This window comes from Mustelus asterias, chromosome 16 (assembly GCF_964213995.1).
Source record: "Mustelus asterias chromosome 16, sMusAst1.hap1.1, whole genome shotgun sequence".
Taxonomy (NCBI): domain Eukaryota; kingdom Metazoa; phylum Chordata; class Chondrichthyes; order Carcharhiniformes; family Triakidae; genus Mustelus; species Mustelus asterias.
The window spans coordinates 9,726,130-9,741,228 of NC_135816.1; the positions used below are offsets into that span (position 1 = coordinate 9,726,130).

Below are 15,099 nucleotides of genomic sequence, written 5' to 3' on the forward strand. Positions count from 1 at the left end.
TCTTGTCCCCAGAAGTTGATCCGCATACCTCCTCCATATTACATCGTCTCATGTGATGGTGCTAATCGCGGCAGGTCTTGCCCTTTTGCACAGGACAAACATATTCCCGTCTTCTCCGCGATTTCAGCATCTATCCCTGGTGGCCAAAAATAGCTTTGGCCTATCTCCTTCATCCTTACAACACCACAGTGGTGCAGTCCATCATTTCTAGTATGCTTCTTGGTTGCAGGAGTATTATATACTTGCTCAAAGTAGAAAATGCTTATCGATGAACTATTTGGTATGGGTAACCGGGAGGATCCATCTGCATTCCCATGAAGATCTGACTGATGATACTTGATCGTGTAGTGTGTGCTGACAACAGCAATGCCCACCTCTGCATCCTGCTCGCTGCCAGTGATGGAATCCCGGCATGCAGTCCAAAACTTGTTAGTGGATAACAGTCCATCAATAAAGTGGATTTCCGCTACGCAGGAATTGGTAGAACCATTTTATTCTGAAAATAATTCCTCGGGCTTCTTCATCTATCTGCGCATAATTGTTATTGGTCTTATTCAAGGTGTTAAACGCGAAGGCTACTGGTTTCTCCTCACCTGCAGGCAGTGTGTGTAAAACCACCACCCCAATCCAACAAGGTGATGCATTCTATGCCAGCTGCAGGGGTAAATCTGAATCAAAATGAGTCAGGACTTCTAACTTTAATAGTGCCTCCTTGGCTTGTATGAAGGCTTTCTTCTACTCACCACCCACTTCTATTTTGACACAGTAAATTGTGTAAGGGTGTTAAAATAGTACCTAGAGACAAGTTTCCGTAGTAAATTAGTATTTTTTTAATTCATTCATGGGGCATCACTGACTGGCCAGCATTTATTGCCCATCCCCAGTTGCCCTTGGAGGACAACTGAGAGCCAACCACATTGCTGTGGCTCTGGAGTCACGTAGGCCAGACTGGGTAAGGATGGCAGATTTCCTTTCCTGAAGGACATTAGTGAACCAGCTGGGTTTTTCCAACAATCAACAATGGTTTCGTGATCAGTAGATTCTTAATTCCAGATTTTTTTAAATTGAATTCAAATTCCACCATCTGCTGTGGTGGGATTTGAACCAGGATCCCTAGAACCTTAACTGAGTTTCTGGATTAATAGTCCAGCGATACCACTGGGCCAACACCTGCCCTAAGATCGAAGTTGATTGACATTTTGAGGTGTGGGTGCCTCCATAATGGCTTTGACTTTTGAAGGTGAATTATGCAATCGATGATATTACCAAGATATTCGATCGAAGATTGGAAAGATTCACTTTTGTCTTTCCGGTCTCTTTATCCATAATCTTCTAATCTCTGGAATGTGCATCTAGGTTGCAGCGATGTTCTTCCTCACTCTTACCAGTAACCAAGATGTCATCCAGGTTATACTGGACTCAGTCTAATCCATTTAAAATATGATCCATAGCTCGTTGGAACAAGGCTGGTGCAGAAGCAATGCCAAATGGGAATCTTTTGTATCGAAATAACCCTGTGTGTGTCACAATTGTCAGGAATTGTTGTGAATCCTGATCCACATTCATTTGAAGATATGCTTGATAGAGGTCAATTTTACTGAAGTGTTGGCCGCCAGCCAACCTGGTGGATAAGTCATCAATGTGCAGGACCCTCTGCTCTGTAGAGTACAGGATTAACAGTGACTTTAAAATAACCACAAATGCACACAGATCCATCTATTTTCATCACGGGTACGATTGGTGTTGCCCAATCACTCACATTAACAGGTTCGAGGACTTCAGTTCTGACCAGCCATTCTAATTCTGCCTCTATCTTGGGTCTGATTGCGTATGGCACCGACCTAGCCATCTCATTTGACTTTCTTCCTTAATCCTCAGCTGTACAGAGATATCTTTCATGCTTCCCAGCTCACCGTCGAAGACAATGTTATGTTTCTTCAAGATGCTGGGTAGACCTGATTTGGAATCTGTCATGAGATTTATCTTGGGCCAACTTAATCTGATTTTTTTCCAGCCAAGTTCTTCCCATTAGTGCTGGGTAGTTTCCTCTGACTATACGCAAAGAAAACTCTGCCATCCGTCCATTCAATTGCTCTGTTACATCAATACGGCCCCTGAACAGAACCACTTGAGTGCAAGTGTTTAACACGACCTTCAAGGGTTTCAGAGCAATATGTTGGAACTTTTCTTGATAAACAGTCTCTGGTACCAACGAGGCTGCAGCCCGGTGTCCATCTCCAGTGGCCGATCGTCCACTAGTGGAGTGACTCAGTTAATAGTTTGTTTCACCAGCAAAAGCCAGTACATTCAATGACAGTTCATTTTTGGACTGTGAATAGAGTTTCTTCTCGCATCCTTTTTGCTTTTTCATTTATTTAGCTTCCCATTTGATTTATTCGGATCTTGCTTTCTGCAACTTTTGCCTGAAGCTTGTTTCAATCTCCAATGAGCGCATTCAATGCGGCCCTTTCTGCCCACAACGTCTGCACATTATGTCTGCGCACCAACGATCTGCTGCTGCGTGCTCTATTTTTGCACAATAATGGCAAGTGCGAGTCTGTGCTCGCATTTGAGTTTTGGCCAACATCTTGTGAACTCAACTGTTGAGCTTCTTTAGCTGCTAATTCCATGGATACAGCAACTTCCAAAGCTTTTTTTTAAAAAAAGGTCAAATTGTTTTTGGTTAATGACTGTATTTGAATTGCCTCACTCCTTAAACCACAGACTAATCAATCTCTGATGGTTTCGTGTAATACATCCCTGAATTTGCAGTGTTCAGCTCATCTTTTCAGGATAAAACTACAAATGGAGTCACTGATTCATCTTCTTGGTTGTGCTTATGAACTCTCAAATTTATAGCACCAACTTTGCTTCTTTTCTCCCCAAAGCCAGGCAAATCTGAGCTCAGCCAGTTTTCCTACAACACCCCCAAGCTCTAAGTTTGTTGTTGCAGGATACTTGCTACTCTCCAAGGTTGTTTCCTTTGGGTTTTTTTTCAATTCCTATGGTAACTGCATTGTTTGGCTTCCCAGTTGCCAGCTTTCATGTAGCGACGATTTTAATTTTTTTTGGGTGCCTACAAACACCATATGACTGCCTCGTCACTAGTTTTTATGTGGTGGTTTTAAAATCAAGTTGGCAGGCCTGAGAGGTTCAAACAACTGAAGAACTTTATTCAGAAGATGTTAACACTATAGGCTGGGATATTACACTGCCTTAAACTGCAGAAGACATCATCACACGTGTCTTTGTTCCACTGCAAAGCCGCGAGTGAGGAAACACTAGACATACCATGAATACACAACAAAGTTGACATCGAAATTCATTCAAGATATTGCAATGAGTTGGAGGACCCAGCCTCTTTGGGGTGAATTGATTTGAGACTTCCTAAAATTCAAGTCACTTTTGGGTCCTTAAATCCAATCAATGTTCATGCACCTTGAATCTTCAGAGGCGAGTCGGCCATTACCCAACTTGCTACTCCATCCAGTCTCTCTTCATTACTTGCCTTTCACTAAATAGCTTTAGCCCATCACTGGCGAGGGTGCAGGTTTTGAACAGATAAGGTAAGAGTATCACACAAGAACTGTACTGAACATTATTGCAAATTGGATTGAAGTAAAGCAGTGGTCTCCAGATAGTCGATCGCAATCGAGATGTCGATCCGGGAGTCTCGAAGTCGAATATCGTTGCCTGCCAAATTACACCAAAACTCTGAGGGACTTGGGATACCCGTGAAGACAAAACGACGAACGAATCAACTCTTTGCTTGCTGAACCGTGATAAATATCCGCGAGAGTCAGGCGATGGGATTCTCACAGGTGCCAAAACGTGGAATAAGCTCGGTGAAAATAAAAGGATGAGTGAGAAGCTAGGGGCCTCCAAGAGGAACAGCAAAATTCCAGCAGATGTTTGAACAAAACAGTGGACTTGACGTGGAAATCATCATTATGCCAACTGATATAGAGCTAAAAGCTAAGTCAAGGGGCAAAGACTTTTGGGGATTTGCAAACAGAGAGAAGTTCCCTCGTCTGACATCCTGTGCACTCAAGATGAAGGCCTACTTTGGTTCCACATACCTCTGTGAGATGGCTTTATCCTAGAAGAAAAATCATCAAGTCCAAGTATCGCAATCGTCTCACAGATGTCCATCTGATGGACTTTATGAGATTGGCCATTTCAAACTACGACCCAGACTTCACAGCACTCACATATAGTGTGCAAGCATGAATGTCATGTTAGAATAGGTGAGTGTTATGCACAGCGTACATTTTTTAGTAATGTTGACTTGTTAAGAGAAGATCTCGTGTTGCATTTAGACTCTTGTGCTTAAAAAGGTTGGAGACCTCTGAAGTAAAGTTGATTCAATAGCCGGCTGGTACCAATTGTTAAAAATCTGCCCTGTGATTTTAATCACTCTGGAAGGGACAGCCACATCTTCAGCTAGCTCTCCTCAAGAATTCCCAGTCTAAACCTCTCCATCTTACTCATTCCTACTTTAATATGCTTCTTGAAGCTCTTCCATGGCTGAAACATTTTGCAACTTCTCCGGGTATCTCCTTAATCCATCCCAGTACCAGGTTGCTGCAAAAGCGTCCCTGTGAAGCAGCTTCGAAAGGTACCATCTTAAAAGTGATATATAAATGCAAGTAGTTGCTGATGTTATTTTGGAGAAACTGTCGGACGGTCACATTTGTAGAGAGGAGTTCAGAATGATTAAAGCATTGATACTTTCAACAGCATGCTGAGTTCTCAGAAAGAATAGAACCACAAAGTATCAACATTTAACAATCTCGAATCGAGGAAGTCAAGCATGCCTGACAAGCAGATCTCACACGTAGGCAGCTCCATGATGACACTATAAAGACTTGCCCAAGTCCTGAAAGGGAGCTTCCCCGTGAGCTCTGTACATTCTTCTCCATCAGAGAGGAGCTAACTGTGCAAAATGGGCTGATACTGCGTGAGCAGCAATTCATCATCCCCAAATCTCTACAGAGGGACAACTACACTGAGCAACTCCACCAAAGGCACCCAGAGCTGGAAGCAACCAGATACCGGTCAAAGGAATCCCTATACTAGCCCTCAATGGATGCAGACATGGGGAGGGAAGTATCCAGATGCAACATACTCAAGCCACAGCAAGCCAAGGACTGCAGCTCAAGATATCCCAGATCTCCCATGGTTGCAAATATCTTAGACTGTAACAGTAAACAGCAACTGGTCCTTGTTGACTCGTACTCTGGTTGGTTTTACCACCTGTCAAACAAGAGGAGCAACACAGTCATAGGAAAGCTCAAGAGACACCTCAGCACACACGGCATCCCTCCGAGGATAAAGACAGACAAGACTTGCCAGTTTGTCTCGAACAAGTTCAGGAGACACATGGGATTTTGAACACATGGGATTTTGAGCACATCATGAGTAGTCCCCTGTACCTACTGTCCAACGGCCTGATGGAATGGGCAGTGTGCTCAGCCAAGCATCTACATGAGAAATGTGCCCCAGAACACACAGATTTCGACAATGTTATCCTCAGCCTGCAAAATGTGCTAAGACAGGGTCTGCCCTCATCAGCACAGTGACTGTTCTCCAGGTGCACCAGGACCACGATCCCTGCTGTCAAGGCCCATTTGCAACTGCACATTGAAATCAAGTGGCACCCTCATGCAGCATGAAAACGTAGAAAGTGGTATTATGACCGAAATGCTCAGACTGCGCCCTTTAACATCTGGTCAAATGGTCAGCATCCAGACCACGTGGCCACAACAAACTGGCAGTGGTACACAGCCAAACAGCTGTATAGTCACCTCAGACAGTGCTCATTGTGGACCTACTGCAGATATCTGAACCATCGTTGATCATTTCAGAAGCCCAGACAGCTAACCTGCATTCCAGGCCCCCTATGCCAATAGAAAGGACAGTACATTGGTAAGCACTGCTGCCTCACAGCGCCAGGGACCTGGGTTCAATTTCTGGCTTAGAATCATAGAATCACACACTGCAGGAGGCGGCCATTTGGCCCACCGAGTCTGCACGTACCTCAATCTCACTCAGACCCTATTCTCATAACCAAATGTATTTACCCTAGCTCATCCCCCTGACACTAAGGGGCAATTTAGCATGGCCAATCCACTTTGGGTCAATGTCTGTGTGGAGTGTGCACGTTCTCCCCGTGTCTGCATGGGTTTCCTCCGGGTGCTCCGGTTTCCCCCCACAGTCCAAAGATGTGCAGGTTAGGTATATTAGCCATGTTAAATTCCCCCTCAGTGTACCCGAACAGGCGGCGGAGTGTGGCGACTGGGGGATTTTCGCAGTAACTTCATTGCAGTGTTAATGTAATCCTACTTGTGACACTAATAAACAAACTTTAACTTTACATTAAATAGAACAACACAGCAAGCCCTGCAGCCACGGGGTACACGGCAAGGATGCCACCCGCACTCAGGACACCAACCCGAACTGGGGGAAAGGGGTCGATCCATCCATACCGCCCCCCCGCCCTAGGCTCTCCCTCACCCCTCTCCTGCTGCCGCCTCCGAGCTTTAATCTCCTCCACGCCGCAGACTCGGTTCCGGCTGCGAATCCCGGGCCCTGTCCCCCGGATCATGTCGGCGGTCTCTGCTTTGCCCCGTCCCCGGGTTTCACCCTCACACCGAGCCCGGGGCCCGGCCTCCGGCGCTGCTCACATCCCGCTCCCGGCGCGCACTGATGACGCACTGCCCGCTGACCTCCCGCTGCAGCACCACCTGCAGCCCCGGAGGTCCCATTGCAGCTCACACTGCCTCACCAACTGCATTGACACAGCGCCTTTAGCATGGTCCAGTGGTCCAAACAGCTTTACAGAGTATAGTCAAATAACAGGACAGGGTGACCAATTCAATTCCAGCCTTGTCTTTCTGTGCGGAGTTTGCACGTTCTCCCTGTGTCTGCGTGGGTTTCCTCCGGGAGCTCCGATTTCCTCCCACAGTCCGAAAGACGTGCTGGTTAGGTGGATTGGCCATGCTAAATTGCTCCTTAGTGTCTCAAAATGCGTAGTATAGGAGGATTTGTGGGGTAAATACATGGGGTTACAGGGATAGGCTAGGCCGAGGTATGATGCTCTGTCGGAGAGTCAGTGCAAACTTGATGGGCCGAATGGCTCCCTTCTGCACCATAGGGATTTTATGAAAGCCTAGGTTTTAAGCAGTAACTTTAAAAAATAGAAGATTTACTCCCTGTCATGCCTTTCAAAACCTTGGAGCATCTCAAAGCACTTCACAGCCAATGAATTGCATTTTGAAACACAGTCACTGCTGCCTCACAGCGCCAGGGACCCGGGTTCAATTCCTGGCTTGGGTCATTGTCTGTGTGCAGTTTGCACATTCACCCCGTGTCAGCATAGGTTTCCTCTGGGTGCTCTGGTTTCCTCCCACAATCTGAAAGACATGCGGGTTAGGTGCGTTGACCTGAACAGGTGCCGGACTGTGGCGACTCGGGGAATTTCACAGCAACTTCATTGCAGTGTTAATGTAAGCCTTGTGACTAATAAATAAACTTTAAATTTAACTTTAAAATGGCAGCCAATTTGCACACAGCAAGCTCCCACAAACTGTAACGTGGTAATGATCCAATGTGATAATTGTTTTCATGATGTTCATTAAAGAATGAATATTGGCCAGGATACCAGGGGTAACTCCGCGACACTTTTTCCAAATAGTGCCGTGGGATCTTTTGCACCAACCTGAGAGGGCAGAGAGAGCCTTAACATCTCACCTAAAAGACAGAACCTCCAATACTCACTCCACGCTGCACTGCAGTATTAGCCTTGACTTTCGGTTTCGGAGGGGGAGCTGAACCACCACATTATGTATCAGACGCACGAGTGCTCTGAGCTGAGTTGACACTCAGAGGAAGATAGTGAAGTAAAAAGATTTAAGGAGAGAATGTAGGGAAAACACTGGCAGCTGAAGGCACAACCACCAATACTATTTTTGGAACCCACTTGTACTATTTTGGGGCCCCTTATGGTTGAGCAATTATAATTGGGAATGCTCAAAGCCATGGGGACCAAATTTGCACCTCAATATGCCAACATCTTCATGCACAGGTTCGAAGAAGACCTCTTCACCGCACAGGACCTTCAACCGATGCTATACACTAGATACATCAATGACATTTTCTTCCTTTGGACTCATGGTGAACAATCACTGAAGCAACTTTATGATGACATCAACAAGTTCCATCCCACCATCAGACTCACCATGGACTACTCTCCGGAATCGGTTGCATTCTTGGACACACGCATCTCCATTAAGGACGGTCACCTCAGCACTTCACTGTCCCACAAGTCCACGGATAACCTCACGATGCTCCACTTCTCCAGCTTCCACCCTAAACACGTTAAAGAAGCCATCCCCTACGGACAAGCCCTCCGTATACACAGGATCTGCTCAGATGAGGAGGATCGCAACAGACACCTCCAGACGCTGAAAGATGCCCTCATAAGAACAGGATATGGCGCTCGACTCATCGAACGACAGTTCTGACGCGCCACAGCGAAAAACCGCACCGACCTCCTCAGAAGACAAACACGGGACACAGCGGACAGAGTACCCTTCGTCGTCCAGTACTTGCCCGGAGCGGAGAAGCTACAACATCTTCTCCGGAGCCTTCAACATGTCATTGATGAAGACGAACATCTCGCCAAGGCCATCCCCACACCCCCACTTCTTGCCTTCAAACAACTGCACAATCTCAAACAGACCATCGTCCACAGCAAACTACCCAGTCTTCAGGAGAACAGTGACCACGACACCACACAACCCTGCCACAGCAACCTCTGCAAGACGTGCCGGATCATCGACACGGATGCCATCATCTCACGTGAGAACACCATCCACCAGGTACACGGTACATACACTTGCAACTCGGCCAACGTTGTCTACCTGATACGCTGCAGGAAAGGATGTCCCGAGGCATGGTACATTGGGGGGACCATGCAGATGCTACAACAATGGATGAATGAACACCGCTCGACAATTACCAGGCAAGAGTGTTCTCTTCCTGTTGGGGAACACTTCAGCGGTCACGAGCATTCGGCCTCTGATCTTCGGGTAAGCGTTCTCCAAGGTGGCCTTCACGACGCACGACAGCGCAGAGTCGCTGAGCAGAGATTGATAGCCAAGTTCCGCACACATGAGGACGGCCTCAACCGGGATCTTGGGTTCATGTCACACTATCTGTAACCTCCACGACTTGCCTGGGCTTGCAAAATCTCACTAACTGTCCCGGCTGGAGACATAGAACATAGAAAAACTACAGCACAAACAGGCCCTTCAGCCCACAAGTTGTGCCGAACACATCCCTACCTTCTAGACCTACCTATAACCCTCCATCCTATTCAGCTCCATGTACTCATCCAGGAGTCTCTTAAAAGACCCTACTGAGTTCGCCTCCACCACCACTAACGGCAGCCGATTCCACTCGCCGACCACCCTCTGTGTGAAAAACTTACTCCTAACATCTCCCCTGTACCTACCCCCCAGCACCCTAAACCGGTGTCCTCTCGTAGCAGACATTTCCACCCTGGGAAAAAGCCTCTGAGAGTCCACCCGATCTATGCCTCTCAACATCTTATACACCTCTATTAGGTCTCCTCTCATCCTTCGTCTCTCCAAGGAGAAAAGACAGAGCTCCCTCAGCCTATCCTCATAAGGCATGCCACTCAATCCAGGCAACATCCTTGTAAATCTCCTCTGCACCCTTTCAATCTTTTCCACATCCTTCCTAAAGTGAGGCAACCAGAACTGAGCACAGTACTCCAAGTGGGGTCTGATGAGAGTCTTATATAGCTGCATCATTATCCCCGGACTCCTAATCTCAGTCCCTCGATTGATAAAGGCCAGCACACCATACGCCTTCTCTTTAACCTGTGCTTAATGCTCTCTCCACTCACATTGTCTGTACCTTTAAGACTTGATTACCTGTAAAGACTCGCATTCCAACCATTATTTTGTAAATTGAGTTTGTGTCTTTATATGCCCTGTTCGTGAACACTCACCTGACGAAGGGGCAGCGCTCCGAAAGCTAGTGGCTTTTGCTACCAAATAAACCTGTTGGACTTTAACCTGGTGTTGTTAAACTTCTTACTGTGCTTACCCCAGTCCAACGCCGGCATCTCCACATCATGCTCAAAGGGCCAGAATTAGAGCAGCTAATGTCAGAGTGTTTTGGAGCTGGAGGAGATTACAAAGATGGGGAGGGCAGAGACCTGGGAGGATTTTGAAACCTAGTCAGGGAATATTAAAATACCGAATTGGATGGTTGCTAAACAGCATCAACAACAAGGACGGCACAGTGGCACAGTGGTTAGCACTGTTGCCTCACAGCGCCAGGGACCCAGGTTTGATTCCCAGCTTGGGTCACTGTCTGTGTGGAGTTTGCACGTTGCCCAGGTGGGTTTCCTCCGGGTGCTCCAGTTTCCTCGCTCGATCCAAAGATGTGCAGGTTAGGTGGATTGGCCATGCTAAATTGACCCTAGTTTTGGGAGGATTAGCAGGGTAAATATGTGGGATTATGGGGTTAGGGTGGGATTGTTGTCGGTGCAGGTTCGATGGGCTGAATGGCCTCCTTCTGTACTGTAGGGATTCTATGAACAAGCTTTTTTACCCCCATCTCCGATGACTTTATAATCAACAAACAAAAAGAAATTTAACTTAATTCATCAAATGAAAATTTAAAAGTACATTTTTTTAGTGACCCAATGATCTCTCAGGTTATTTGCTTGACGCTGGGTTCTGAACACTAATCTTCACTTCCCAGAGACGGGAGGAAAATCCCAGAGGCTTTGAAACCCTAACCACACCTTTCCCTTTCTCATCTAAATCAATGAAAGATGGTCAGTGGAAAGATGTGGGGAAGCAAGGCTGGAATTTTCTGATCAGCGCTCCCATTGGATGAGGCTGCAGGCCAGGAGCGCGCCAAAAGAAGCCCAACCACGGGGGAACACAAGCATCAGAAGGTCAGGCGTTTAAGCCCCACTCCAGAACATAATCAGAGTCAACACTTTGTAATGAGGTTCCACACCCTCTGCCAAAATGGTGCGCTTCACTCAAAATTCATGTGAGGGGGTGGGAAATGTACCACCACTCCTGAAGGTGGAGGCAAATCATAAAACACTCCCTGTTCACAGCTGAGTGTTGGGAGGAGAAATTTGTGCTGCTGAACTGGTGGGGATGGGTCTGTCGCTGTGTAACACTGGGGTACAGTACTGGTGTGGACAGGTCTGTCTGTGTAACACAGGTACTGTACTGGGGACATATCTTCACCTTGCCTGGAATGTGAAGTTGGTTTTGGTTTTATTGAAAATAAAGTTATCTGGATTTGTAAAAAAAAAGATAATTCCCTTCTATCCATAACAATAACAATAATGTTAGAATATCATTAAGGTTGTAGCAACTAGGCAAATTCAGATGACATACAACAATGTGAGACTTGAAGTAAACTAACGTAACTCTATATCCATAGGATAAAGACTTGGGGGAGCTAAAGTATAAGGGTCTGGTATATACAGGGTTGATGTGGGCAGTATGGTGACACAGTGGTTAGCACTGTTGCCTCACGGCGCCAGAGAGCCGGGCTCAATTCCCGGTTTGGGTCACTGTCTGTGTGGAGTCTGCACGTTCTCCCTGTGTCTGCGTGGGTTTCCTCTGGGTGCTCCGGTTTCCTCCCACAGTCCAAAGATGTACAGGTTAGGTTGATTGGCCGTGCTAAATTGCCCCATAGTGTCAGGGGGATGAGCAGGGTAAATACGTAGGGTTAAGGGGATATGGCCTTGTGGGATTGTGGTTGGTGCAGACTCGATGGGCCGAATGGCCTCTTTCTGTAGGGATTCTATGTGGAACTGAGCGCAGTATCACCCACGCAGAGATGTAGGAAGGGGCATGAACCTAGACCTAACGTTAGTGAGATGTTGGTCAGAGACATGTTAAGACCTAGAGATGAAAACATAGAAAATAGAAGCAGGAGGAGACCATTTGGCCCTTTGAGCCGGGTCCACCATTCATTATGATCATGGCTGATCATCCTGATCCTGCCTTCCCTCATATCCTATAGAAACATAGATAACAAGAATGTGCAATAAATGATGCCCACGTCCCACGAATGAATGAAAAAAAACTCTTTTGCTGTACACTTTACTGTGTATATGTGTAGAGTTACAAGTCATTAATGAAGACATGATATCACACCATAGACTACGAAGACCTCTTTAGTAGATACGTTCTGCAAGCAACATCGCCCCTAGGGTTTACTTGGCAGGAACTGTCGGAAATGGATTGATTCTGGTCGAGTTATAAACGGTTTGGACAGATTCCTGGAGGTTTAATCCAAGTATCTTTTGCCTGATACCATTCCATTGGTGATCCGGAACATCCAACTGCACAGTTCCACAGCAACTGGAAACCAAACCAACCTTTGTCTGTCAAGAAGGAAGCCATTTTATTGCCACAGCCGATATTTTCATCAACTGAGCAGCAAAGATGTTCAAATAAAATGAAAAAGAAGTTTTATCTTAATGCCTGCTGTGATTTACATCCTGGGTTGCTCGCTCTTTAATCATTCTTTGAATTTCTCGAACAATCCTGGCAGGTTCATAACGTTCACTACAATGGTGCAAAATTGGGACGATTGTTTCAGTCTCACTGCCTTAGGTTTTGTCAGTTCAGCCTCTCTCCAGCTCAGTTGAAAGGGACTTTTATTCTTTCCAAGTTATCTCCACTGAACCACGAGTGACCTCTAGGCTTACATACTCGAAGCACAAAAATATGCCTCAAATTAAGGGCCACAGTTTGAAAGCAGCAGGGTAGAGGAAAGCATTCACTATATTTCAAGAAAGAAAAACGAAGCATTTGTGGAAGTGTCCTGGGGGAGCAGGAAAATTGTAAATGGAAGAAAAGAAAGTTCAGTTACAAAGGGTGAGGAAGGCTTTGAGTAGTTTGGAGTGAGAGGATGATAGACAGCGGAACAGAACAAAATGAAACAAGTTATTTATAATTTAACCATCTGGCTTTTCTATTGTAAGTTAATTCCCTGCCTGCTAAAAAATTGATTGTAAATTTGCAGCAGCCGAATGCCGTCTTTTAATTATTAACCTGTTGCGCATTGACTTGTATTTGCAGAGTCCCATTTCAAAGGACTAAAGGCACTGGATGATGCTTAAGAATACAAAAGTGGAACAAGCCAACATTTTCTCCAGTGAGTGGGCAGTCACCGGACTGAGTAATGTTTCCATCCATTTATTACTTAACGTCGGCTTTCAGAAAGAATTTTAAGCGTTGATAAATATTAGATTGAAAACAAAAAAATGTTAAAATGCATAGTAGACCGGTCAGCTTAGGCAAGATGATCAGCATCAACCTACTTTTATATAGCACTTGTAACATAGCGGAACATCTCGAGGCGCATTACAGGAGCATTATCAAAGAAACACAACATTGAACCAAAGAAGGAGCGATTTGGACAGATGACCCAAAGCTTAGCCAAAGAGGTAAGTTTGAAGGAATTTAGGAATAACCTATTTTGCTTTGCTCTGTCTCTGCCAAAGGGAGTGTGAACACTCGAAATAGAAGAAAATAAAGTCCTGTTATAAAAGGTGAGGAAAGTTCTGAGTAACTTGGAGTGAGAGGATGAGAGATATTTTTCTTTTTGAGGGATATATATTTGTACAGGACATTGGGCAGGACTGTCCTGCTCTCCTTTAAAAGAATGAGTGCCATAGGATCTTTCATATCCATCTGAGAATGGCACGTCCGATAGAGCAACATCCGCACACGGATCGCCAGCCTAAATTCTGTGCTCAAGTCCCTGGAGTGAGACTTGAATCCACAGCCTTTTGAATCTGAAATTGTTGAACTCAATGTTCAGTCTGGAACATTGGGGTGGCACGGTGGCACAGTGGTTAGCACTGCTGCCTCACAGCACCAGGGACCCGGGTTCGATTCCCGGCTTGGGTCACTGTGTGTGTGGAGTTTGCATGTTCTCCCCGTGTCTGCGTGGGTTTCCTCCGGGTGCTCCGGTTTCCTCTCACAGTCCGAAAGATGTGCGGGTTAGGTGGATTGACCAGGCTAAATTGCCCCTTGGTGTCAGCGAGGCTAGCTAGGGTAAAATGAATGGGATTATGGGAATAGAGCCTGGGTGGGATTGTGGTCGGTGCAGACTTGAGGGGCCGAATGGCCTCCTTCTGCACGTGGATTCTATGATTCTATGATAAGGCTATAAAGTGTCCAATCAGAATATTGGGCACTTTACAGCCTTCTGGACTGAACATGGAGTTCAACAATTTCAGAGCATAAACTCTCCCCTCCACCTTCATCCCGTTTCCATTTACTTTATCTCATTCATCCATTTTATCACCCTTCTTTCTCACTTCCATTTTCCCACTTCTCCATTCCAGTTCTCCTTCCCCCTTGCCCCGACTCCCCCGCCCCCTCTCTCCCTTTCAGGGCAACTGCCACATTCCTCAGGCAGTCCCTTAACCATCTGTACCTCTGTTCTGCCATTCACACATTCTGATCACTGAATGGACAGTTATAGCACCTCTCAGCCTTCTGTATCCTCATTTACATTCCCTTTGTCCCATTCCAGCAACCCCCCCCCGACCCTCATAATATAAAATCTCTGCTAATTCTCTTTGCTCTTAGTTATCTGGACTCAAAACATTGGCTCAATCCTCTCTCCATAAATGCTGTTAGACCTGCTGAGACTTTCCAACATTTTCTGTTTGTGAGTCTATAATCCAGTTTAGAAAGCAATCTAGTTAATCCCACTACTCCTCTTAACCCCATCCCTCCTTCTCTCCCATATTCCATCATTTTAAAACATTAGCTGATAAAATACTTCTCCAAAGGTTAAGGCAGTCTATCTCTGCAACATTAAGGGTAATGTTTATTACCTTCCTCATATGGAGAATGTTTCATTTTTAATGTATTTTAATTTAGATATAAATTGGACAAACCAAAATAGCAATGGTGGTGGAGGAAGAGTTTGTGGAGTGGATACCGGATGGTTTTTTTGGACCGATATGTTGAGGAACTAACCAGGGAACAAATTATTCCAGACTGG

General features: G+C 45.8%; 1 protein-coding gene across 11 annotated transcripts in view; it reads right to left on the bottom strand.

The window, feature by feature from the left end:
• The window catches only part of tmco6 (transmembrane and coiled-coil domains 6), a 41,218-nt gene extending 34,511 nt beyond the window's left edge, over positions 1–6,707 (bottom strand). For 10 of the 11 annotated variants that reach the window (XM_078231767.1, XM_078231762.1, XM_078231760.1 and 7 more), the window contains exon 1: positions 6,517–6,702. In XM_078231767.1, coding sequence (XP_078087893.1) covers positions 6,517–6,607 — 91 coding nt within the window. In that variant the 5' untranslated portion in view covers positions 6,608–6,702. Of the gene's footprint in view, positions 1–6,516 lie in introns of all 11 variants that reach the window. The other variant, XM_078231765.1, reaches the window with a different exon arrangement.
• Between the last annotated feature and the right edge of the window lie 8,392 nt (positions 6,708–15,099).